The 27,884-nt window shown below is 42.6% G+C and overlaps 1 protein-coding gene across 1 annotated transcript in view; it reads right to left on the reverse strand.

The window, feature by feature from the left end:
- ADAMTS12 (ADAM metallopeptidase with thrombospondin type 1 motif 12) overlaps positions 1 to 27,884 on the reverse strand; it is a 609,414-nt gene that overhangs the window by 152,462 nt on the left and 429,068 nt on the right. Inside the window, exons 16-18 of the mRNA XM_073543900.1 lie at positions 16,784 to 16,904; positions 14,681 to 14,925; positions 10,285 to 10,423 (exon numbers count right to left, since the gene is read on the reverse strand). Coding sequence (XP_073400001.1) covers positions 10,285 to 10,423; positions 14,681 to 14,925; positions 16,784 to 16,904 — 505 coding nt within the window. The remainder of the gene's footprint in view (positions 1 to 10,284; positions 10,424 to 14,680; positions 14,926 to 16,783; positions 16,905 to 27,884) is intronic.

Below are 27,884 nucleotides of genomic sequence, written 5' to 3' on the forward strand. Positions count from 1 at the left end.
CTTGACATGCGACAGGAGGTTAATGTACTTTATGTAAGTAGCGCCATTACTCAACCAGCTGATGATGATGATGGATATCGTTTGGTACAGAGAGAGATGAAGTATGGTACATATAGGATACATTTGCAGAAAGCATCATTTATACATATACAGTTGTGGCCAAAAGTATTGACACTCCTGGAATTTTGTCAGATAATACTCAGTTTCTTCCTGAAAATGATTGCAATCACAAATTCTTTGGTATTATTATCTTCAATTAATTTGTCTTAAATGAAAAAACACAAAAGAGAATGAAGCAAAAAGCAAAACATTGATCATTTCACACAAAACTCAAAAATGGGTCAGACAAAAGTATTGGCACCCTCAGCCTAATACTTGGTTGCACAACCTTTAGCCAAAATAACTGCGACCAACCGCTTCTGGTAACCATCAATGAGTTTCTTACAATGCTCTGCTGCAATTTTAGACCATTCTTCTTTGGCAAACTGCTCCAGGTCCCTGATATTTGAAGGGTGCCTTCTCCAAACTGCCATTTTTAGATCTCTGCACAGGTGTTCTATGGGATTCAGGTCTGGACTCATTGCTGGCCACCTTAGAAGTCTCCAGTGCTTTCTCTCAAACCATTTTCTAGTGCTTTTTGAAGTGTGTTTTGGGTCATTGTCCTGCAGGAAGACCAATGACCTCTGAGGGAGACCCAGCTTTCTCACACTGGGCCCTACATTATGCTGCAAAATTTGTTAGTAGTCTTCAGACTTCATAGTGTCATGCACACGGTCAAGCAGTCCAGTGCCAGAGGCAGCAAAGCAACCCCAAAACATCAGGGAACCTCCGCCATGTTTGACTGTAGGGACCGTGTTCTTTTCTTTGAATGCCTCTTTTTTTCTCCTGTAAACTCTATGTTGATGCCTTTGCCCAAAAAGCTCTACTTTTGTCTCATCTGACCAGAGAACATTCTTCCAAAACGTTTTAGGCTTTTTCAGGTAAGTTTTAACTCCAGCCTGGCTTTTTTATGTCTCGGGGTAAGAAGTGGGGTCTTCCTGGGTCTCCTACCATACAGTCCCTTTTCATTCAGATGCTGACGGATAGTATGGGTTCACACTGTTGTACCCTCGGACTGTAGGGCAGCTTGAACTTGTTTGGATGTTAGTCGAGGTTCTTTATCCAACATCCGCACAATCTTGCGTTGAAATCTCTTGTCAATTTTTCTTTTCCGTCCACATCTAGGGAGGTTAGCCACAGTGCCATGGGCTTTAAACTTCTTGATGACACTGTGCACAGCAGACACAGGAACATTCAGGTCTTTGGAGATGGACTTGTAGTCTTGAGATTGCTCATGCTTCCTCACAAGTTGGTTTCTCAACCAACCGGGAAAGAAGCGACTACTGTAAGCCACTGTTACCTTGCATGTGGTGCTGAACTCGGCTGTCATTCTTCCCTGCTCTGCTGTCAACAGCTTGAGCAGGGAAGAATGAATGAAAACAAACCGACGTGAGGTCTCCCTTATTTTTGTTACCAACCCATCAAAACTATACCGGTGCGGGATGCTATTCTCAGGCTGGTAAGGGGCCACTTATCTTGCCCCCCCAGCCTAAAATCAGCAGCCCGCAGCTGCCCAGATGCGCCTATTCTGGAGCTTTGTCAGGTTCTTCCCACTTGCCCTGTAGCAGTGGCAAGTGGGGTTAATAAGGGGTTAATGTCTCCTTGCTATTGAAAGGTGACATTAAGCCCGGCTTAGTAATGGAGAGGTGTCAATAGTAAATAAAGGGTTAATTAAACACACACACACATTAGGAATAAAGTATTTTAAAGAAAGTATACACCAAACATTTTTCCCATCTTTATTAGACTGCTAATTCCTCTTGAAGCCATTGATAACCTGTAAAAAATTTTAAAAAAAATTCCAACAATATACCATACCTGTCTGGCACTCAGTCAAGTCCCCCGGCATAAATCCATCTGTGGGGGTTAATAAGTTTACAGGTGGAGCGGTGCTAATGCGACCGCTCGGGCTGTAAACTACTGGGGAATGAATGGGAAGCAGCGTGCATAGGCTCAGTGACTAGCGGTGACGAGTCTGTGTTCGCTAACGGCATGAACTCCTGTGACCTCAGCACCGTCATTTTCCCATGGTGCTGAGGTCACAGGAGTTCATGCCGTCAGCGAGCACAGACTCAGTGATGTCATCGCTAGTCACTGAGCCTGTGTGCGCTGCTTCCCATTCATTACCCAATAGTTTACAGCCCGAGTGAAAGAGGCCTAATGGAGCATTGTTCAATCTACCATCCAAAAATGGAAGGAGTATGGCACAACTGCAAACCTACGAAGACATAGTCGTCCACCTAAACTGACATCTCAAGGAAGGAGAGCGCTAATAAGAGAAGCCAAGAGGCCTATGGTCACTCTGGAGGAGCCGCAGAGTTCCACAGCTCAGGTGGGAGAGTCTGCCCACAGAACAACTATTAGTCATATACTCCACAAATCTGACCTTTATGGAAGAATGGCAAGAAGAAAACCAACCACAAGTTGTCTCGCTTGCAGTTTGCAAAAATCCATTTAGTAGACACAATGAGCATGTGGAGGAAGGTGCTCTGGTCAGATTAGACCAAAGGTGAACTTTTTGGACTAAATGCAAAATTTTTTGTGTGGTGGAAAACTAACACTGTACTTCACCCTGAAAACACCATCCCCATCATCAGACATGGTGACGGCAGCATCCTTCTATAAGGAAGCTTTTCTTCAGCAGGGACAGGGAAGCTCGTTAGAAATGATGGAGAGATGGATGGAGCTGAATACAGAGCAATCCTAAAGGAAAACTGCAAAAGACTTGAGACTGGAGCCTTGGTTCTCCTTCCAACAGAACAACCCTAAACATCCTACCAGAGCTACAATGGAGTGTTCAGATCAGAGCATATTCACGCATATGTATGAATGGCTCAGTCACAGTCCAGACCAAAATCCAATTGAGAATCTGTGACAAGACTTAAAAATTGCTGTTCACAGATGTCTCCATCCAATCTCACTGAGCGAGAGCGAGTGTGCAATCTCACTGAGCGAGAGCGAGTGCGAGTGTGCAATCTCACTGAGCGAGAGCGAGTGTGCAAAGAAGAAGGGGCAAAATGTCACCTCTAGATGTGCAAAGCTGGAGAGACAGACCCCAAAAGACTGCAGCAGGAATTGCAGCAAAGGGTGGTCCTACAAAGTACTGACTCAGGGGGCAATTTTCAGATTTATATTTTTCAAATATTTAGAAAACTCCCAAGTATCATTTCCTTTACACTTTACATTTGCTATTCACGGGGTATGAATACATTTTCAAGGCACTGTAGATTATGAAATTCATCAGCACAGAAGCTGCAGAACAGTTTTTTCTACATTAATCTGTAATCAATGCTGAGAGTCCATTCAGTAGAAAACAGATTTTGTTGCACTTGCTTTATTGTATATTCAAGGACTTTTCAATATTCGGCATAAAACCCATGCACGGCAGCTTTGATTTACTTTCCAAACATGTAAATTTACTTCTATTACATTATTTCTGACTTGTTTCTTATTTTAATATTTTAAAAAAGTTTTGTGAGTCACAAAAACAGTTCACACATCAGAAAAATTAGGAATGCAAAGTACAGAACGTGAGAAAAAAAATCGCCTGCAGCAAGAGCCCGTCATCAGGAACATAATCAGATCACATCAGCCGCTTCTGCTGTCTAAAAGCTAAAAAAAGCAAAAAAAGATACATAAAAAAAATCTAAAATATATAGAATATCTGGTTCCATGAAAAATGGTCAAAGGAAAAATGACATGAAAGCCCACACAGAAAATGGACAAAATAAGTTTATTAAATCAGTTTATTAGCCCCTTCACAACATTGACTGTACAAGTATAGCGTAAGTCGGGTGTATGGAGCAGGCTCCCGCAACGAGCGATGGCTGTGTACTACAGCCATGAGCTGCCGATAACAATCGCGGATGGAGCAATGCTCCACCAGCGATTGCTAACATGTTAAATGCCACTGTCAATGTTACCAGCATTAAATACGTGCCAACGTGCGTCATTTTCTTCGCTGATCAACTCAACCATGATGTGTCTAATGGGTTTTCATGACAGCCGGGGCTCAACTGATGAACCCCTTGCCTGTCATTAAGGAGCTACTTTGAAACCATGCGTGTGGCCGGGCTTCAAAGGAGACCATGATTTCTGCTATATACAGCGCATCACTGTATACAGCACAAGCGATCGGACGATTGTATCTTCACGTCCCCTAAGGCTAGTTTCACGCTAGCATTTTTGCCCGCAGCACACGGTGCCGCTAAGCCCCGCCCCCTGCCGCGTCCCCTCCGGTCATCTCCGCCTAGTATCGAACATCACTGCATGCGATCTGCACACCCTATCTTTAGCATAAGGTGCGCAGACCATGCGCTGGCCGTGCGTTAGTAGGATTTTGCGTGCGCTGCGCCCTTTTGACGGTGCGCCGATGTGCGCCGAACGCACCATGTTGCATTTTGGTGCATTCGGGGCACCATCAAAAAGGCGCAGGACACGCAAAATCCTACTAGCGCATGGCCAGCGCACGGTCTGCGCACCCTATGCTAAAGATAGGGTGTGCAGATCGCATGCAGCGATGTGCGATACTAGGTGGAGATGACCGGAGGGGGCGCGGCAGGGGGCGGGGCTTAGCGGCACCGTGCGCTGTGGGCAAAAACGCAGGTCTGAAACTAGCCTAAGAGATATACAAAAGCCAATTGGAATGGTAAAACAGCTTATACAAGGCAGGAAAAATATATAAAAGCACACAAGTGTATAATAAAATGCCTTTATTAGATGTGGCAAAAAATATATGCTACATACAGTTGTGGCCAAAAGTATTGACACCCCTGCAATTTTGCCAGATAATACTCAGTTTCTTCCTGAAAATGATTGCAAACACAAATTCTTTGTTATTATTATTATCTTCATTTAATTTGTCTTAAATGAAAAAACACAAAAAGAATTGTCCTAAAGCCAAATTGGATATAATTCCACACCAAACATAAAAAAGAGGGTGGACAAAAGTATTGGCACTGTTCGAAAAATCATGTGATGCTTCTCTAATGTGTGTAATTAACAGCACCTGTAACTTACCTGTGGCACCTAACAGGTGTTGGCAATAACTAAATCACACTTGCAGCCAGTTGACATGGATTAAAGTTGACTCAACCTCTGTCCTGTGTCCTTGTGTGTACCACATTGAGCATGGAGAAAAGAAAGAAGACCAAAGAACTGTCTGAGGACTTGAGAAACCAAATTGTGAGGAAGCATGAGCAATCTCAAGGCTACAAGTCCATCTCCAAAGACCTGAATGTTCCTGTGTCTACCGTGCGCAGTGTCATCAAGAAGTTAAAAACCCATGGCACTGTGGCTAACCTCCCTAGATGTGGACGGAAAAGAAAAATTGACAAGAGAGTTCAACGCAAGATTGTGCGGATGTTGGATAAAGAACCTCGACTAACATCCAAACAAGTTCAAGCTGCCCTGCAGTCCGAGGGTACAACAGTGTCAACCCGTACTATCAGTCGGCGTCTGAATGAAAAGGGACTGTATGGTAGGAGACACAGGAAGACCCCACTTCTTACCGCGAGACATAAAAAAGCCAGGCCGGAGTTTGCCAAAACTTACCTGAAAAAGCCTAAAACGTTTTGGAAGAATGTTCTCTGGTCAGATGAGACAAAAGTAGAGCTTTTTGGGTAAAGGCATCAACATAGAGTTTACAGGAGAAAAAAAGAGGCATTCAAAGAAAAAAACACGGTCCCTACAGTCAAACATGGCGGAGGTTCCCTGATGTTTTGGGGTTGCTTTGCTGCCTCTGGCACTGGACTGCTTGACCGTGTGCATGGCATTATGAAGTCTGAAGACTACCAACAAATTTTGCAGCATAATGTAGGGCCCAGTGTGAGAAAGCTGGGTCTCCCCCAACAAAGGTCATGGGTCTTCCAGCAGGACAATGACCCAAAGCACACTTCAAAAAGCACTAGAAAATGGTTTGAGAGAAAGCACTGGAGACTTCTAAGGTGGCCAGCAATGAGTCCAGACCTGAATCCCATAGAACACCTGTGGAGAGATCTAAAAATGGCGGTTTGGAGAAGGCACCCTTCAAATATCAGGGACCTGGAGCAGTTTGCCAAAGAAGAATGGTCTAAAATTCCAGCAGAGCATTGTAAGAAACTCATTGATGGTTACTGGAAGCGGTTGGTCGCAGTTATTTTGGCTAAAGGTTGTGCAACCAAGTATTAGGCTGAGGGTGCCAATACTTTTGTCTGGCCCATTTTTGGAGTTTTGTGTGAAATGATCAATGTTTTGCTTTTTGCTTCATTCTCTTTTGTGTTTTTTCATTTAAGACAAATTAAATGAAGATAATAATACCAAAGAATTTGTGTTTGCAATCATTTTCAGGAAGAAACTGAGTATTATCTGACAGAATTGCAGGGGTGTCAATACTTTTGGCCACAACTGTATCATAAAAAATAAATACATATATATAGATTATTGAATCACACATGCATAAAAACACAAAAGCAACTCATATACCGCCAATAAATATAAATATAAAAAGCTCAGTATAACGCCATGTCAGAATTGCGTTTTTCTCATAATTTCACCGCATTTGGATTTTTTTCCCCATTTTCCAGTACACTATGTGGTAAAATAAATGGTGTACAACTTGTCCCGCAAAACACAAGACCTCATATGTCTATGTGAACAGAAAAACAAAAGTTATGGTTCTGGGAAGAAAGGGAGGAAAAAATGGAAACGCAAAAACGTAAATTGGCCACAGCGTAAAGGGGTTAAATAGGGCTAAGGCTGTATACACACACAGAAAATTGGGCAAATGCCGGTACAGCCGTGCTCACACTGTACACAGGCTCTGGAGCGATATAACATATGACAGGTCTTGGGGGGAGGTGATAAATGTAATCTTGTCCATGTGGGAAATTTTCCTGTGCGCATTTACAGCTGGGGGCTTTTTTCTGTCACCATTTTTCCTGTGGCCATTTTTCTTTTCGCCATTTTTCTGGCTACCAGAATATCCTTCCACCCAACCAACAGCAGTGAAAAAAAGCCACGGTTTTGCATGTGGAAACAACGGCATCAATCAGTTTTGTATCTGATTCCAGGAAAGCTGAGTGACAACCTACATGGCTGCCATTACATCTTCATCTGCAGTTGTCACCCAGCGTTCTCATGGGCTCCCGTGCAGCGGCCACAGAATATTGACCTGAACCGAGTCTGGACCAGGGTCCTGCGAGTCTCCTGGTTGTCATTAATATCTCCTGTGTAGATCACGAGTGTTTTGGCTACTAATAAAACAGCCTACATTAATGTCCTGTGCACTGGAGGTAACATCTAATGATATGGCTGATCCACCTACCTAACAAAAGATGCACGTCTGTGGCTCAGTACGCTATGTACATATTGGGGTGCACCGCACTGTTCGCTAATTGCAGGTAATGATTGGCGAACATAAGCAGGAGGTTGGCGACCTTGGTCCACTTGGCACAGGTGTATAACATCCAGCCCCTCTCCTATCTCACGGAGTATAACAAGCAGAAATCCATCCGTGTTGTATAACATCTGGCCACATGCCCCCACTGTATACATCATTTCCCTCATACAACATTTGGACCCTTTGCTTCCAGCGTAAAACATGAGGCCTCTCGCCCCCGGTGTATAACATGTGGTCCCTGGGCAGTGGTATATAACATACAGCCCCTCACCTCACAGTGTATAACATATGGCCCCAATGCCCCCAGTGTATAACATCCAACCCTTTTGCCGCTGGTGTATAACATCTAGCCCCTTTGCCCCCCCAAGTGTATAACATATGGCCCCTTTGCTTTTGGTGTTTAACATCCGGCCCTTTTGCCTTTGATGTATAATATCTGGCCCCATTGCCCCTGGTGTATTATCTCTGCCCCCTCCATTACCCTCGGTGTATAACATCTGGCCTCTCCATAACTTCCAGTGTATGACATCTGGCCCCTCCTTTAACCTTGGTGTATAACATCAGGCCTCTCCATTACTCCCGGGGTATAACATCTGGCTCCTCCAATACCCCCAGTGTATGACATTCAGCCCCTCTATAGCCCTCAGTATCTAATATCTAGCCCCCTCACCCCCACAATGTATTACATTTGGCTCCTCGTCTCCGATGTATAACATCCCAGAAGATTGGAGAAGGGCAAATGTTCTGATTTTCAAAAAAAGAATGAAGATGAAGCCAGGAAATTACAGGCCTGTGAGCCGGTCTTCTATACCTAAGATCTTTGAACAAGTTATTAAACAGCATGAATCTAAGAACTTGGATAAGAATACAATAATTAACCAGAGCCAACATGGGTTTGTTGAAAACAAGTCATGCCAGACTAATGGGATTGGCAACACTACAGTTAGGTGGATTCATATCTTGTTCAGTGATCTCACTCAGGGAGCAGTAGTAAATGGTTTCACATCCAATTGTAAAAGTTGAGTGTTTCAACTTGGGTACCAGAAAGCTCTGTCCTGACCCCAGTGTTGTTCAACATTTTTATAAATGATTTAGTTAACGGAACTGAAGGTAAACTAATCAAATTTGCTGATGATGCAAAGCTAGGAGGGATAGATAACACTAGAGAAAACAGACAAAGGACTCAGAAGGATCTAGATAAACTTGAACAATGGACAGCGACTAACAGAATGGTATTTAAAAAGGAGAATGCAGGATTCTACATCTGGACAAAAAAAACAAAAACGAAATATACAGAATGGGAGGAATAGAACTAAGCAACAGCATTTGTGAAAAAGACTTGGGTACACTAATAGATCACAGACTGCACATGAGTCAACAGTGTGCTGCAGCAGCAAAAAAGGCAAAGACAGTTCAGTGATGTATCAAGAGAAGCATAGATTCTAGATCACGTGAAGTAATTATCCACCTCTACTCCTCCTTGGCCAGACCTCATCTGGAATATTGTGTCCAGTTCAGGGCACCATATTTTAAAAAAGACATAAACAAACTGGAGCATGTTCAGAGAAGAGCTATCAGGATGGTGAGCGGACTGCAAAGTATGTCCTACGAGGAACGGTTACAGGAACTGGGAATAATTTTTTGCAACTGCTTAGCTTGGAAAAAAGAAGGTTAAGAGGAGACTGTCTACAAATATCTAAATGGCTGTCACAGTGTAGAGGGATCATCATTATTCTCATTTGCACATAGAAACACGAGAAGCAATGGAATGAAACCGAAAGGGAGAAGATACAGATTAGATATTAGAAAAAACTTTTTGACAGTGAGGGTGATCTATGAGTGTAACAGGCTGCCACAAGAGGTGGTGAGTTCTCCTTCAGTGAAAGTCTTCAAACAGAGACTGGACAGACATATGTCTGAGATGGTTTAGTGAATCCTGCATTGAGCAGGGGGTTGGACATGAGGACCCTGATGGTCTCTTCCAACTCTAACATTCTATGATCCGGCCCCATCGCCCTGATGTGTAACATCCAAGTCCATCTCACCTGGTGCACAACATTCAGCCCCATCACCCTCGTGTATAACATTCAGTCTCATTACCCTCAGTGTATAACATCTAGCCCCCCATAGCCCCAGAAAACAACATTCAGCCCCATCGCCCCTGGTGTAGAACATCCAGCCCTTCGCCCTCTGTGTATAACAACCGGCCTCTCATCCCCAGTGGCTAACTTCCAGCCGCCCGGTGTATAACATCAAGTCCCTCGTCCCTTGATGTAAAACATCCGCCCTTCACCCACGGTATACGATTTTCGCTCATTTCCAGTACATAACATCTGGCCCCTCGCCATGAGGTATATAACCTCCGGCCCCCCCACATGCTGTCTGCCGTCACTAACATGTGACAGAATGGTCGGTGGTGCAGAGCTACCAGTGTAAAAGTATGACCGGCTGAGTGTTATACAATTCACATAGTGTCCCGTTTCCCTTGTGCTCTATTTACTTGTGGGGTGCCAGGGTGTGGGAACAAAGAAGCCCCTAGCCCATGACTACTGCCCTGTGCAACTTACACCAGCGCGGTCCTGTAATAGGAGACACTGGGGTAATAAGTCCGTTCATTACATTTCTTACTCCTGAATCTTCCCCATCACCTGTGAGTGATATTACCGAGGAGTGGAAGGAATTGCAGAAACTCAGCCATGAAGGGGAGACCTTGTAAGGTTATCAAGTGGGGCTTTGCACCCATTGTTGCATAAAAAGTGCTAGTTTTATCCATGAGGTTTTGTAGTCTGCACAGATATTTTACTCACCCGCTCCGCAGGTGGCGCTGCAATCTGACCAGATCCCGTACTTCCAGACATAAGCACTATCCACCTCATTGTCTGAGCTGACGTCTTTCTGTATGATGTATTCATATATAACCCCGGGGTTGTTTTCCTGAAACAAAAGCTAAGCACACAGTGTATCAAGGTCTGATCCACAGGCTTATATTCATATTTAAAAGGTTCAGCAATCTGGGTGATTTCTTAAGCTTTTGCATGAAACATTCCCATTTGGTTGTATCTATAGTTGTCTGAGACACCAAATCTGCTGCTGAGACATAAAGATCAATAAGATTCTGGTTACCTACAGCCACCACTAGCGGGAGCTCAGGAGCTTAATGCATACTTTGCACACATTTGTCTCAATGTATAGTCAGTATGCAGTTGGCTCCCCCTAGTTATAGCTTCAGGCAGCAAATATTTCATTGCTTTCCACTTTGCCTATGCAGAAGCTTTGAGGCTCCAAATCAGATTTCATTACTATAAACATAGATTCATAAATTATTCAGCACATAATCTTGTACCTAAAAATTACATGATAATAAAAACTGAAAGTTTAAACTTTAAAGGGTTCTTTTAGTTGTATGAAAAAGTGTTTGCCCCCTTCCTGATTTCCTACTCTTTTCCATGTTTGTCAAACTTAAATGTTTCAGATCAACAAACAAATGTAAATATTAGACAAAGATAACACAAGTAATCACAAAATGCAGTTTTTAAATGAAGGTCTTTATTATTAAGAGAAAAAGAAATCCAAACCTACAAGGTCCTGTGTGGAAAACTGATTGCCCCTCCCACCCATAAACCATAAATTAACTCTGGTTTATCACATCTTTAGGAAGCTGAGATCACATTCCCTAGCCACACGCAGGCCTGATAACTGCCACACCTGTTCTTAATCAAGAAATCATTTAAAAGTGAAGTGAAGTTGACCAAAAGGTACTAGAAATCTAAAAATCATGCTGCAATCCAAAGAAATTCTGGAACAAACGAGAAACAAAGTCACTGAGATCTTTCATTCTGGAAAAGGTTATAAAGCCACTTCTAAAGCTTTGGGACTCCAGTGAACCACAGTGAGAGCCATTATACACAAATGGCAAAAACACAGCTGACCAAAATTACCCCAAGAGCGCAGTGACGACACATCCAAGAGGTCACAAAAGTCCCCACAACAACATCCAAAGAACTGCAGGAATCAATTACCGCTGTTAAGGTTAATATTCATGTTTTCACATAACAAAAAGACTGGGCAAAAATGGCCTGCATGGCAGAGTTCAAAGACAACAATCACTGCTGAGGAATAAGAACATCAAGGCTCATCTAAATTTTTCCAGAAAACATCTTGATGATCCCCAAGACTTTATGGAGAATACTCCATAGACTGATGACACAAAAGATGAACTTTTTGGAAGGGGTATGTCCCATTACATCTGGTGTAGAAGTAACACAGCATTTCAAAAAAGGAACATCATACCATCAGTAAAATATGGTGGTGGTCATGTGATGGTCTGGAGCTCTTTTGCTGCTTCAGGACCTGGAAGACTTGCTGTGGTAAAAGGAACAATGAATTCTGCTGTCTTTCCAAAAATCCTGAAAGAGAATGTCCAGTCATCTGTTCGTGACCTCAAGCTGAAGCGCACTTGGTTTATGCAGCAGGACAATGATCCAAAACAACCCAGCAAGTCCACCTCTTAATGGCTTAAGAAAAACAAAATTAAGACTTTGGAGTGGCCTAGTCAAAGTTTTGACCTTAATCCGATTGAGATGCGACATGACCTTAAAGGGAACCTGTCAGCAGGACTGTGCACAGTAACCTACACACAGTGTCAGGTCGGCGCCTTGGGTTGATGAAATCCACCTTGTAGTTGTTGTGTAATCTTTATTTGCAGTTTTGTGTTAATCAGATTCTCGTGTCCTAAGACGGGGTTCATGTATGTGGTGCTCTGATTATATATTCATAATGCAGACTGCTGACAGGTCACTGATCCCTCACTGAACTGCCCCCAAGTTTCCATAATGTATATATATGTGAATAGTGAAGGATTATGCGATGCTGCATAATCACATGTGTACCTTGCACTTAATCCCTTTTGCTGATTTAATTGAGGGAGGACAACAAAAAAGGGAAATTTGAAAATGGCTCCTGCCGCGCCTATGCAGTATCAGCTATCGGTGTGTATGGATTCGATAGCTGCTACTGAGCAGGTGCCGGGAGCGCCATCTTGTTGGAGAAGGAAAAAAAGATTTCCTCCTCCAAGATGGCGCCGCCCGCACCTGCTCAGTAGCAAGTCTCAGAGATCGCCGATAGCTGCATTCATTATACAAACTAGGGGGCAGGTCAGTGATGGATTAGTGACCTGTTAGCAGTCTGCATTATGAATATATAATCAGAGCACCACATACCCCAGCCCCACCTTAGGGCACGAGAATCTCATTAACACAAAACTGCAAATAAAGATTAAACAACAACTACAAGATGGATTTCATCAAGCAAGGTATCATTTCATTCAGTATAATGGTGCCGACCTGACACTGTCTAGGTTACTGTGCACAATTCTGATGACTGGTTCCCTTTAAAAAGACGGTTTATGCTCGGAAACTCTCCAATGTGCTGAATTATAATTCTGCAAGGATGAGTGGCAAAAGTTCCTGAAGAGCGTTGTAAAAGACTCATTGCCAGTTATCACAAACGCTTGATTGCAGTTGTTTCTGCAAAGGGCGGCCCAACCAGTTATTAGGTTTAGGGGCAATCACTTTTCACACAGGGCTCTGTAGGTTTGGATTTCTTTTTCCCTTAATAATAAAGACCTTCATTTAATAACTGCATTTTGTGATTACTTGTGTTATCTTTGTCTAATATTTAGATTTGTTTGGTGATCTGAAACATTTACGTGTGAAAAAACATGCAATAGAATAGGAAATCAGGAAGGGGGCGAACACTTTTTCACACCACTGTATATGAATATATAAAATGTCTGTTTTTTTTTTCTAGAAACAGTGCCACGATCCTCAAGTGACCAGGGCTGAGGTGAAATACTAGTTGTCGCCTGTAGGCAACGATGGCGCTGTTTCTGAAAAAGAAAAATATATCAGTTTTTCTATTGAATTCTTTAATTTGATATGTTAACATGGTGCATAAAAAAACAATTAAGTAAAAAGGTCAGCTCTGCTACCGCTTTAGTTTTCCATCTAAAACCCAACTATGACCCAACGGTCTATGTGATTCTATAATCTCCATAGAAACACATAGGCAGTTGGGTCGTGCTCAGGAGCTCAGTGACTATAAACATGACACTGTTATAGGATGCCACATTTTCCAAAGTCAGGTAGTAAAATCTCTTATTTGCTACATCTGCCTCCGTCATGAATAATTGAAGAGTCTGGGAGTAACAGCTGCTCAGCCATGAAGTGGTAGATCGCACAAACACTGCAGTGCATGGGGTATAAAAATGTCCTATCCTCGGTTATATACCTACTTACTGAGTTCCCCACTGACCCTGGAAATGACAGCAACTGAAGAACTGAGAACCGAGAACTTCACAAGATGGTTTCCTTGGTGGAACAGCTGCATAAACCTAACATCAGCATGCACAATGCCAGACAGCAGCTGGAGAGGCGAAACGCACATCATCACTGGAGCAGTAAAAATGTGTTTTCTGGAGTGATAGATGGACTCATGCTCACATATCGAGCCCCATAAAGCCATCTTGGGTGGCTGACACACAATCCAGACTCCAACCCCATCCAACATCTTTTAGGAAGATGCCAATCACAAGCCAAACTTCATTCCCCAACATCGGTGCCTGACCTCACAAATTCCCTAGGACACCCCGATATCTTGTGGATCCCATCTCCTTGAGATTGTGATGAGATGTCCAACCAGTTCCTATTGGTGGTTTGGCCAATACTTTAGACTATTTAGCGTATATACGTCTATGGAAGAAGGGGGCACATTGCTTGAAGGTCACTCATGGTTCCAGCCTATACAACCGGCCCCGAGCACCATGCACAAACATTTGGCTTCCTAACGATTTCTAGGGATAATGTTTCCTCTGCGTATTGAGTAATTGCGCTGGCTTCTGAGAGTTTCTGATGATTACCAATTCCATACATGCCGCCACTAAAACCTTGAACACATTTATAAAACCCAAAGCAAATGTGAAAATCTCCTTCAGCTGCCGCCAATTCACCAGCTGAAACATTTCATTTCTGTTTGCAGGAATATCAATGAGCTTGCGTATTCCTGATCCCGTCATGTAATGTTTTATTAACCTGCGGAATAATAAAGGAACATCTGAACCTACAAATGTTTACAAAGCAATATCCGGTTGTGTCACACAGAAGTTTTCTCAGAGGTTGGATTCATTGCGCGCTTTCCTGTAATTACCTGGATCCAGATGGACTCGTTGGTGGGCCCCGAGGCGGTGAGGTTCTCCAGATCTTCACTCCTCTCGTAATGAAACGTCGTCCCGGCCACCTTGTAATCTCCAATCCACTGTATAATGAATCCGCCGTTTAGATAATATTTCTCAGGGTCTTCGCTTCTTATGGCGAGAAAATTTCCAGCAGCGGCGACTTCTTGTATTTTTATGGCTCTGGCGCCTTTTGGAATAATGCCAATATCAATATATCCTGAGAGAAGAAAACAGGAAAGGTTCAGAATATTCTAGGGAAGGGGACATTTCTTATTAGATCACTAGTTGATCACATTTCTGAATGATCCTGTATAGAACACCATTATTATAGTTTTAGGCAATTTTTATATCGCATGTATTTTCCAAAGCAAAAATCCAAGGCTGAAGCTCAGATTTTAGGCACAAATTTGTAGTTTGTACAGATGCCCCATCTTGCACAGAATATCATTTAGAGATACACTTCATGGACCAATAAACAATGGAATGCCAACGTTTATTGAATTTCTGTTGTGGGCATGCTCTACAGCAGACCTGGGCAAAGTGTGGCTCTTTGGCTTTTCCTATCTGGTCCCCGGAGGGCTGGAAGTTGTGGTGGAGGAGGGAGCTGATGGCACCATTCAGCCGGTGCGTCTGAGTCTCAGGGGAGCAGGCGTGATGATGTCACTACATCGTACATGCTGTACTGAGCATCAGTTTGCACAATATGTAGACCTGTGGAATGGGATTAGGTGAATAATTTTAATTTACTTATTTTTCATTTTACATTTTCAGTCAGTAGTTGAAGGAAACTGTGAGGGCATCGAACTGTGTGTAAAGTACTGTGGGGCCATCATAAGGTGAGGGGGAGTTGTAGTGTCCATCATATTGTACAGAGTAGCTGTGGGGAGGCATAATCATATCTAGGGGTCATTATACCGTGTGAGGGAGCTGTGGCGTTATCATACTGTGTGGTGAGGAGGTCTGAGTAGGTATCAAATTGTGTGTGGGAGTTGTAGGGTCATCATACTGTGTGATGAGTGACTAGGGGAATCATTGTGATTGGGGTATTATTGTGTGGGGGACTGTGTGGGCCATAATACTGTCTGGGAAACCTGTGGGGGCATCATACTATGTGTTTATTGACCCAAGTACATCTATACTTATTAAACAAACGGGTTCTACAAAAATGTAATAGAATGGCCCCTCTAAAGTAATTCATTAGGCAGCCCTTCCTAGTCATGTATCAGGATGGGCTGCAGTCTGAATAAACAATGAGAACCGTGTCTCAACTGATAGAGGAGCTGCATAGTAAGCATGCATACTGGAGCTGCTAAGGAAAGGCTGTAACAGGAGAAGAAATAAATATTTTCCTCCACTTCCTGATCATGGAGAACTGAAGTTGGAGAAAAAAATACTTTGTGCTCAGTCAGCTGAGCAGAAGATTTATTTCAACTTCTTTTACAGCCCTTCTCTGGCAACTCTCTAGTATGTGTGCTTATGATAGAGCTCTACTGTCAGTTAAGACACAGGTCTCGGGAGCAGAGCTTTTACAGACTAAACCCTTCCAGACAGGTGACTAGGACAGGCTGCTGCTTGAATTACGTTACCAAGGGCATTTTATTACATTATTGGAGAAACCCTTTAAGGCTAAATAACAGAAGCAGTTTGAGCTTTATTAAAAGCATATGTGTTTTTTATTAAGTGCTACTGATAACAACAGAAATTACAATTAGTCCCATGTAACATATCTTATCAGTAGCAGTAACAGACTTAATCCTAGGCAATAATAAGTAATATAAATTAATATAAAATAATTGATCAGGCTGTGCTTCAACTCATTCTTGCTGACTGGCCCCAGTGGTTCTGTGACAAGAGAACAGTGACATCCGGTGCTGCAGGATCCACAGGGTGATGGGCGATGAGTATAGCAAATTTTGTTATTTTCACAGAATCCATGCCCCCGGCCAGGATTGTATTTAGTCCGGATAACCCCTTTAAGGAGTTAATATTACAACTGACATGTAAAAAATTTACACAAAATCTCTGTGAACTGGTGTAAACTTCGGCTTTCAAGCCAAGTAGAAAAATATAATTACCAAATCCTTCACTTTGATGGAAAGTTTTCCTAACAGTCTGACAGCTCGATCCGTCTCCCAGGCATATTCCACATCGGTCCTCGGTGGCATTGGAATTTATTTCATAGTCGCAGCCCACGCTCTGCAAGAAACACGCTACCATGAGAAGCAGATAGCTCCGAAGTGCAATCATACAGTGGAAGATATAGCTGCTCAATGGTAACATGGCTGCACCACTCCGGGCATAGCCTGGCACCACTTCAGTTGAAGAGATGGTATCCGGTCAATCCAAGCCTCTCCAGTCCAATCCACAGCTTGACCCAAATATAGATGAAGGATGGTGGAGATATTATAAGGATTTACTGATGTTCATAAAAGAAACTGATTCTCAAGTCTAGGTGGTGAGCAGCATTGGTGGAAACCCAATTCGCCATGTGTAAAGCTCCCCACATGCCAATTGCTTCTTCAGAGAGGAAGACGCATTGAACTCTAGTGCAACCTATTGGGAGGAGCTAACCTAAAAGTTAATATCGACCCTTTAACGATCCTTGCCATATGACTTAGGATAAAAGTCAAACCAGTATCTCAATTTGAAGACACAGTGTTTCGGGGTGTTGCCCCTCGTCAGTGCAAAGTATGAGATCTGATTTTGCTATCTAAGAGGCTTCTGGCTGGGGTCTAAAGGGTAACAATTTTCCTTGTGTAGAGTGACATGACTGGCATGGCAGTGAAAGGAGGCTTGTAAACATTACCCCTTAGATAAAGCCCCCCCATACACATTAGACTAATGTTGGCCATACTTGCCAATATCGACAGGTGTAACCAAGAGTTTAATGTGTACTATTATTAGGTTGATAATTTTATCCAATTTTTTTACTCACGATCCTTTTATTCTTGGCAAGATAAGCCTCCACCAGATACAGTATGTCTACCAGCGGTTTTCTCATAGGAAAAACAGGAGAATTCGGCAGAGTGAATGGTAGAATCAGATGAGATAGAAGTTGGCCAAGTGATCAGCCAAACTATCGTTCAGTAAAAGTTTACGGTGGGCTTTTCACCACTTAAATTACCATACATCAAGGGTCTGCACATGAGCATCATCTCCACCGAGGTCTATGGAGGCGGCCTTTTAAATTTCAAGGGAGCAACACAAATACATTCCCACATTACACCTATTCTCGGATAGATAGGATCACCAGACAGCCACTGGGAATCCTAATTTTCCCAGTAGGTGGAGTCCAAATGGTGAGAAGTACATAAATAACCCATAAACATAGTGACTATCTATTCTATTATTTTTAAACACTGTTTCTCGGTGATCACTTTGTATCTCCGATCATACTGCACCCACACACACAAATGATAAACCATTTGAAAGGTAAACTTGCCCCCTTCATCAATAAAGTAGCCAAACAAACCACACATCCACAATTTGATTACAAAATACATTTTAAACATTAATTTTCATAAACCTGCAGTATGGAAAAATTACCTGCAGGTGGCACCACAGTACCCCAAAGCATACTACCACAAAGCTGCTTACAGATATCACAAACAAATCCAAACATTTGCCTTGGGGTCTTTCCAGCTTGCTCAAGTGCTCGCCCAGCCTATTTCAGGCACATTGTAAGATTGCATACTTCACTGCAGGTGAGTCACATATGCCAACACATTTGTAAACATGCACTGCTTTTTTGCGGATTACTTCGCCCCACACACACAAATGATACACCATTTGAAAGGTAAACTTGCTCCCTTCAGCAAGAAAAGAGCCAAACAAACCACACATCCATGATTTTATCACTAAACACAGTTTAAACATTCATTTTCATAAACCTGCAAAAAGACACAATGACCTGCAGGTGGCACCTCAACCAGAAAACATTTTTTAGCCTCTACTTATCAAACCAATTTATTGTATTACCAATCTACATATATAAATACTTGTCTGTGTTCATCATCTGATGAAATGCATTTACATTTGCCAGCTTGCTTTTTCTGAAATTGCCTGCACCCCCGACGACCAATGTGCGAAAATTTTGCACGGGACAAGCTAGTTAGAGAAGTAATTAGAAAATTCTGGGTGAGGGATATTATGGTAAGAAGGTCCAGTGTGCGCCATGTAAATGGAGAGGTAGAGAACATGTATGGCCGCTGCTCTATTCACTGTCTATATGAATGCTGGTACACTACAGATCCCAAAGACCAAGGGAAGTGAATAAAGTGGTGGTTACTCATGGGCACTAGCAGACACTCACTTGGAACCCCATTACTGTAATCGGTGAAGGTCCAAGTGGTCAGACCCCAGTGCGCATACATTAATAACTTATTCTGAGGATAGGTATTAAATTATATTCTTGGGATAACCCCATTTTGAAAGTGACTTTAATAGGGAGAATAGATAGTGCAGGATCTGGTGATCAATCCTAAGGATAGGTCTTCAATATCAAAGTCCTTGATAAACTCGTTGATAAGAACTGAAGGCCAAGGTTCTTAAAACTTGTGACGTGCCTCCAAATTTTTAAAGATGTGATGGACTCCTTCAGAGATAGACACACCCCATAGACTCACTCAGTCTGAAAATTGTTGGAAAAATGGCTCAAGAAAAAAAATAAGAGAACTAATTTAATTATTTTTAAAGAGAATATACGCATTGTAATGTAATGGAACATCCAGAAGTAACTCCTCGATGGCATCAACTGTCTCTTTTTAATGTCAATTAGAACATTAATTGACATTAAAGGGTTTTTGCCATCTAGCTTATCAATAGGACACCTGATTACTAATCGGTCACTGGGGACCACCACAGAACCTGTGGACGAGGGTCTGAAAAGCCCCATTGCAATAGAAAGGTAGTTGAGTTGGACGCCATCGCTTCATTCATTTTTCACGGGACTGCTGGTGATAGACACATGCAGTTCCATTTCACGGCCCAACTTTGGGTTGGTGGTAGTCCCAGTAATGAGACCCCCAGTAATCAGCATCCTGTGGATTAGTATTAACTTGCAGAGATGGGAATAGATCTTTGTGGACTCAGTGGATGTTGCTGGAAGCAGAATAACTTCACAGTGAGAGGGTTAATGGAGCAAGTGGAGGACCCTCAGAAGTGCCCTGTGGCCGCGCGCCCGTTTATCACGAGTTGGTTAGCAGAAATATGAAGTGAAGGACGGAGCGTTGAGCAGAGAAGCCCTTTAATGAGATTAATAGCTGTAATCTCTGGTGCTTGAAATTGCCTATGTTACATGATTTGTTAATCACGACATTAGTATTCCACGGGAAGAGGTAATGACCGAGGCACCCACGCGGCTCGGACAGTGATGGTACAGGAGACTCAGCCGTCGTGCCTCTTATGGAGTAAGGAAGGGATAATGGAATTAAATGGACAGTTTATCGGGTTCAGAATCTCAGACAAATCGTTTATGTCCGTATCGGATTTATCTGATGCCGGAGTCTTTTACCCTTGTTAAGATGAAGAAATGGTTGGAAGGGGGTTATTTGATTACTAGCATTATTATAGAGGTATTCTCTCCATGGAGCATTATTTCATGTAGAGTATGTGGTGCTACTATGAGGCAGCATAGCACGTGCCTATAGGTTTGTAACATGGGCCTATGGGTGGTTGCTCCATGTGCTGTCGTATAGGGTCTGTACAACAGGAGCTACCCGGTCTTATTATGACCAGTATATAGAGTTACCACCAGATGGAACAGCGCAAATACTTTAGAAGAAGACAATATTGCCATTGTTGGGTGCTTTGGTTCAGATTGTTGTCCTAATTCATCTCATTAAAACAAGGGGTAAAAATTTGTGCAGGACTTCTTTCTCCTAAAGATTTCCATTGTTATCGTACAGCTACATACAAACACCAAGAATGGCAAAACTCTGTGCTTGGAAAAACACATGTCTCTACTAGACCAATCAAAGCGAAGTCCTTATAATGAATCACCTGGTGTTATTCAGGATCAAACATAGCGGGGAATAGGGTGGAGAAACTGAGAGCCTCAGGATGCTGCCCGCGGTGAATATATTGGTGGAGGATGGGGACGCCGGTTCCATCTTCCACCAATCAGCGTGTCAGACAGTAGACGCAATGACGTTATTTCTGCTGAGACTCGGCATGCAGGAGAAAGGAGCATTGCATATATGGAGGCTATGTTGGGCTCATATTGTATATAAGAGGTTATGTGAGGGCTCATACTGTATATAGGAGGCTATGTGAGGGCTCATACTGTATATAGGAGGCTATGTGGGGGTTCATACTGTATATAGGAGGCAATGTGGGGGCTCATACTGTATATAGGAGGCAATGAGGGGCACATACTGTATATAGGAGGCTATGTGAGGGCTCATACTGTATATAGGAGGCTATGTGGGGGCTCATACTGTATATAGGAGGCAATGTGGGGCACATACTGTATATAGGAGGCTATGTGAGGGCTCATACTGTATATAGGAAGCTATGTGAGGGCTCATACTGTATATAGGAGGCTATGTGGGGGTTCTTACTGTATACAGGAGGCTATGTGGGGGCTCATACTGTATATAGGAGGCTATGTGGGGGTTCTTACTGTATATAGGAGGCTATGTGAGGGCTCATACTGTATATAGGAGGTTATGTCAGGGCTCATACTGTATATAGGAGGCTATGTGAGGGCTCATACTGTATATAGGAGGAAATGTGAGGGTTCTTACTGTTAATAGGAGGTTATGTCAGGGCTCATACTGTATATAGGAGGCTATATGGGGGTTCTTACTGTATATAAGAGGCTATGTGAGGGCTCATACTGTATACAGGAGGCTATGTGGGGGCTCATACTGTATATAGGAGGCTATGTGAGGGCTCATACTGTATATAGGAGGCTATGTGAGGGTTAATTGTATATAGAGAGGCTATATGGGGGCTCATACTGGGTATATGGGGCTGTATATGGGCTCTTACGGTGTATAGGGGGCTGTGTGTGGGCTCATACTGTATATAGGAGGATATGTGGGGGTTCTTACTGTATATAGGGGGCTGTGTGTGGGCTCATACAAGTATACAGGGGGCTGCCTGTGGGCTCTTACGGTATATAGGGAGCTGTGTGAGGGCTCATACAGTATAAAGGGGGGCTGCCTGTGGGCGCAAACGGTATATAGGGGATGGCAGCATACTTAGTTCTGCTCAATATAAAGTGATACAATTAATATTTATAGTAAATAAATCATTATAATTAAAATGTTGCTAATAATATTGAGCAGAATTAATTTCCGCCTATTTGTTCATCCCTCCAGCCATGTTGGCCCTAGTAGCCATCTTGTACAAAGTTTAGCCAACTGATTTTACAACCAATGAGATGCGGGTTTGGAAGCTTCAGCCAGAATGAAGACATAGAAGGACACCAGGGCCATTAGCAGGTATGGTGTACATAAAGGTTAAACAGAACAGCTGCAGGACACTGGGATAGTAATAAGTGGTGGTATATGGTAGTAAATACTGTATCTGTTACAGTGATCTAGAAACCAGAACAATACAGTTGTCAATATGAGAGTAGGCTATGAGGTGAGTAATGACATTAGCTAAGAGGAACATGGAGATTTATGGACGGTAATGCAGTTTGGGGTAATACTCACTAATGTTGTGTCATTATATGTTAATATGCACATCTCTCTCTGCAGTATGAGATTATAATGTATTCACCCTTTGCAGCAATGTGTAGCTTTCTTTGTCTAAATAATGTATAAAAAGCCCCCATGCCATAGTTCGGGGCCAGACCATCGCCAGATATCCCATTTGTCTGGACACCTGAGCGTGTCTACGTGCTTATACTCACTGCCTTCTTTAACTGCTCTGTTGCACTTATCTGAATAAACCTCAGCCTCTGTTTCAAGGAGAATTGTGTACCGTATCTTCTCAGCCCCTTCACCTCTCAGCAAGGACTTCCTTACAACTCCTTGGGAAAATTAATTGCCCACCCCTGGTCTAGATATTTGTTGATGATTTCCCAAAAAAGCTGAAGGGGCCTTCATCAGACAAAATAACTTTGTAGGAAGTACAGGAACGGCAGAGAACGGGGGGTGAAAATATTGTCTCTGCTGAAGCCACATCAGACTGGAGGAATGATTGTCTGCAGACAAGAAGGAGATGCTGCCGTGAGTCCTCTGTCTGCCAACGGTAAAGCATCTAGACACCCTCATGTGTGGAGGCTACTCATCCATAGAGGGGGCTCAGTCACAATATTGCCTAAGAACACAGCTGTGAATAAAGTGTAAAAAAAGGTCCAAGAGCATCTTCTCCAATGATCCAGGAAAATGTGGGGATGGTACACCTTCACCCATGATGAAGACAATATCCGAAAGTAAATGTGAGAACTAAGAGGCTCGGGGAACAAAACATTGACATTTTGGGTCCATGACTGGATGCTTCTCAGATCCCAGTGCCATTGAGAACCTGCGGTCAACTCTCAAAGAGCGACAAACAAAATCCAGCAATTGTGATAATTTCGAGCCCTGATGAGACAAGAATAGGTGGTCATCACCAGTCATGATCTGCCCAGAAGCCAATATCCAACTGCTGGGGTGAAGGGCAGAAGTCTGGAGAAATAAGAGGCAGAGCTGGGAAAATTGAGTTTTTTTCCGAAACTTCAGGTATTAGTCACTAAATGTGTAAAAACGTATGCTTGTGTAAAATGTGTAAAAATCAAAAAACACTTGAGCAGCAAAATATGAAAACCAAACTTAGTGCCAGTCTAAAAACTTTTGGCCACAACTGTACATAGGGGAAAAGCCCATAATGTGGAGGAAAGTCTAATAAGTGACTCTTTGTGGACTCCTCTCCACATGTCCATCTAAGTTTTGTAGCCAGTTTCTACAACCTTTTGAGAACATGAGTTTCTTTTCTGTAATCAGGGGACCTGTCTGGATTTCTACTGTGGATTTGGCTTGTGGAAATACTGAGGATTTACCGCAGATCTTATCCAATGCATTGCCTCCGCAGCAAAAACTTACAGGCTGTGGATGTCAAATCCCGACAAAAATCTGCAGAATAAAGATAAGATTTCTGAAGATCCCATATGACTGGTGCTATAAAATACACATGTAAGGAGAGGGACATACTGTCCATATTCTTAAAGACACATGTATTGTTACAGTGTATTTTAATGTGCAATGTGAATTGTGAAATGTGTAATTGGCGACAGTGTTGTGTTCTGCCCAAAAAGTAGGGAGAATTAGAGTTAATAGTTGGCATTAGCCCAGAGTGGGAAGGGCTAAACTGAAGGGACAGAGATAGCTTCCTGTCAAGATGTTAGATAGGGCCCAGCATCCAACAGAAGCAGACCTAAGGTCTGACTAGTCAGCAGAGCCGTGTGAAGTGCATATCCCTAATGTGAGTGGAGACCGAGGCAGTGGATAGCGAAATCTAGTATAAAGGAAGGAAAAGTGACATAAGGACAGAGTGGTGCAACAAAGATGGGTCCTCAGACAGTGGGTTACTGAGCTGATAAATGTATTTTCCATACGTTTTTCCAATATGATGATGTGAGTCAGTCATTAGTCTGACTTTCTGTGCTTAGTCAGTGATGGGGAGCCATGACGCTTCTTAGCTGGAAGGAGCTAATGAGTCTTTACTGAATCTAATTCCATTGGCCCTAACCTAATTACCAGACATTGATGCCGAGCTCATAAGTGAAGCCTTACACAGCGACCTGGCACCTTTTATTTGCTAAAATGTTGTGAAATGTTCCCTGTTCTTCATGTCTTTGATGGAAATTTTTTCTCCTATGATTTCCGCCTTGGAGATATTCATTTTCCACATATGACGCCGATTATCCTAGGGAACGGCAATCAGAAGGACGAGGGTTGTTATTGTGACACCATTCATTTCATGTGTCGCTGGGAAGCCGATCACCACTGAAGAGGTAAAGAACGGCTGGCAATATAGTCACTGACAGAGTAATAGGCCGGCATCAGTCCAGAATAATAGAGACGTGAGGTCGCGGGAAATGAAATAACTGTAAGAGAAACAGAATAATGGAGGACACAGACATAGGGAACAACAAAACGGTATTGACTCTATTATGGATATTATTCACCTTTTTTTTTATTTGATTATCATTATTTAACGGTCTTCATTTATTTCTTCAGCCATGGTGACTTGATGGATGAACTTTGAAGGAAGACTGATCTTTTGCAAGTCTAGATAGGTCCACCAGGGTCCTCTCCACTGTTAGCCATGAGGTTGCTGGTCTTCCTCTTCGCCTTATTCCTTCTGTTCTTCCTCTCATGATGTCCTTCTCCAGTGATTGCTCTCGTCGTATGATGGGTCCAAAGTAGGCAAGTCGTAGCTTGGTGATCCTTGCTGCCAATGACATGTCTGGCTTGATTTGCTCCAAGATTGATTTGTTTGTTCTTCTTCCCGTCCTTGCTGTTGATACCATCCTTCTCCAGCAACACACATTTCAAAGGTGATAAATCTTCTTCTGTCTTGTTTTTTTTATTTTTTGTCCAGGTTACATATCCATAAATCCATATATCCAATAGTAATTATGCAATGTTAACCTCTTCTACCCGCATGACTCATTTATTTTCAAATAATTTTTATTGAGCTTTTCATTATTAATAATAGGAAAGGAGGGGAAGGGATAGGGAGATAGGAAAGGGGAAATTTCTTTTTAAAAAAAATTAGGGAACCCATTAACATGGATTAATTGTAGCCAAAATGTGTAAGTGTAAAATACAAAAAATAAGTACATAGAAATCACTTACAATTATATGATAACACAGTACACAATTAAAATAATATAGTCTATCTAACTATACAAAGTCAAACTAAGACTAACTAACAAGTTACCAGACCCAGAACAAAACAAAAATAAAAATCAGACATTTCTGGTTCAAAGCCCCATGTATTTAGTGTTCCATTTGTCCCATTTTTTTTTGTATTTACTCAGCAAATCATTGTTAATAGCAAATCTATATTCCAGCTGACAATGTTGTCGGAGGGCATCCAAAATAATAGAAAAATTAGGGACGTCCTCCTTTTTCCACCAGGAAGCCAAAAGGTTTTTAATAACTAAAAAAATATGAATTATGACGTACTTAACCGTCAAATCCATATCTTCCAGATCAAGAGAGAACAAAGCCATGTGAGGAGTGATGGTAATCTTATGACTTGTTAAGGCGTTGATGTGCAAAGTTGTTTCTCTCCATATACTCTTTAATTTTTGACAGCTCCAAAAAATGTGAAGAATATTGCCAGGAAAGCCTCAACCCCTCCAGCACAGAGGGGAGCTATCTGGGCTAACATGAGCAAGGTGCGTTGGGACATAGTACCATCTCAACAAAACCTTAACATAAGATTCCTGTAAAGACATAGCAATCGTGGAGTTATAGGTGTTTTTAATAGCTTCTTCCCAATTTTCAATTGGGAAAGACGAGTTGAAGTCAGTTTCCCACCGCCGCATGACTCATTTAAATTCCCCCTGAAGGTGCAATTGTATGATGGATCTCTATCTAGTGGTCAAGCCCCACAGCGTATATTCGGTCAGTGCACCACGGACTTCACACGGATCTTACAGACTTGTAGACTGAGTGCACTTGGCCTATTTTCCTGTTACGCGTGTAAAAAAAATAATAAAAATCACAACATATCTTATTCTGATACGTTTTGCAGATCAGAAGAGGCAGCTCCGGCGCCCGTCTGCAATGTGGGCAATCACACAGAGCCAGTATCAGGATCCTGACAGCGCCGGCGTGCAGCCTCCGCTGAGCAGGGACTCACCCGCACTGTAGGGACCCCTGGGGACCAGGACAGCCAGAAAGTATAGGTGCACAGGACCTGAGTGCTGAAGTTTAGCAAGCTGGCACGGGACCTACGGTCATGTGACTGCAAGGGGGCAGGGCTTTGCATCCTGCTTTCAGAGAAGATAGAAAACTCAGAGTTGGGCAAAACGGAGGTCATTCACAGTACGGCAAATGAGGTACAGGAGGGATAAACAGACGGGAGGTCAGACAAAGCCAAAGGTCATACACAAGAGGGCGACGCGGCACCAAGGGGACGAGCAGAGAGAAGTTGGGTCACAAGCAGAGAGTCATACACGAGAGGTAGCGCAGTACAAGAGGGACAGGCAGAACTCGAAACAGGGACAGAACCGGATCAAAACCAAACAAGCAAGCTAGATATCAGGCACAAGGCACACGTACACACAAGGTCAACTAACTCAGCCAAGGGCTGGAGTATAACTGACACCAGACCTAGGTCCAGTGAGCATTTAATAGCCGCCCCCTGCCAGAGAGGCAGAACAATTAACCCCCAGTCAGATCAGGACGGGCCAAAGCGAAACCCCGTCCTGGATCATGACAGCCAGTCACGTCTGTTATTTGCAAACGCTTCCAGAAGTGCAATTTTCTGTAAGATTTCTACAAAAAGGGATCAACATATCATATTTATCCCCAAAATTGCATCAATATAATAACTTCAACTCAGGGCACAAAAAACACAAACTCCATTGATGGAAAAAAATAAAAAAAAGGTCACTGAAAATGGCTTACAGGTCACTGAAAATGGCGACACAAATCACATTTTTTTTCTCAAACTTCAGAATTTTTGTAAACTCTAAAATAATGTAAAATATGTAAAATAAATAGATGTTGTCCCAGAAAAAAAAAACAAGGCGTCGTATCGTTATGTGGATGGAAATATACAAAAGTAGTGACTCCACGATCGAAGGGGAGGAGAAGACGAAAACCCAAAAATGAAAAATTCCTGAGTTATTTAAGGGTTTAAATTAATAAGGAATCTTAACCCACTGGACTCAGGTCTCCAGTCATTATCAGTGGGCGCTCGGCTGGAATTAGAGTTTTGTTTTACAACTGGGATGGAAACACAGAACATATCACAAGCAGGGAAGATGCAGACGTTGCCTACTACATGTGATATAATAGGAGGAAAACCATTAGTAAATTGTGCTTGGTTTGCCGTTAATGATTGCCATTTAGTTTGGAGTTTTCTGCTGCCGCTGGACTTTACTTTAATTGGTAAATTTGCTTTAAACCTTAGCTCGTTTACAAAAGATGTCGCCATTAAGGGTTTAACCCCGTCCTTGCTTCCATTTGCAATACCAATTATTTCATCCCAAAGGCTCAG

Source organism: Dendrobates tinctorius, unplaced genomic scaffold (assembly GCF_039654945.1).
Source record: "Dendrobates tinctorius isolate UK_male_01 unplaced genomic scaffold, ASM3965494v1 ptg000135l, whole genome shotgun sequence".
NCBI lineage: Eukaryota > Metazoa > Chordata > Amphibia > Anura > Dendrobatidae > Dendrobates > Dendrobates tinctorius.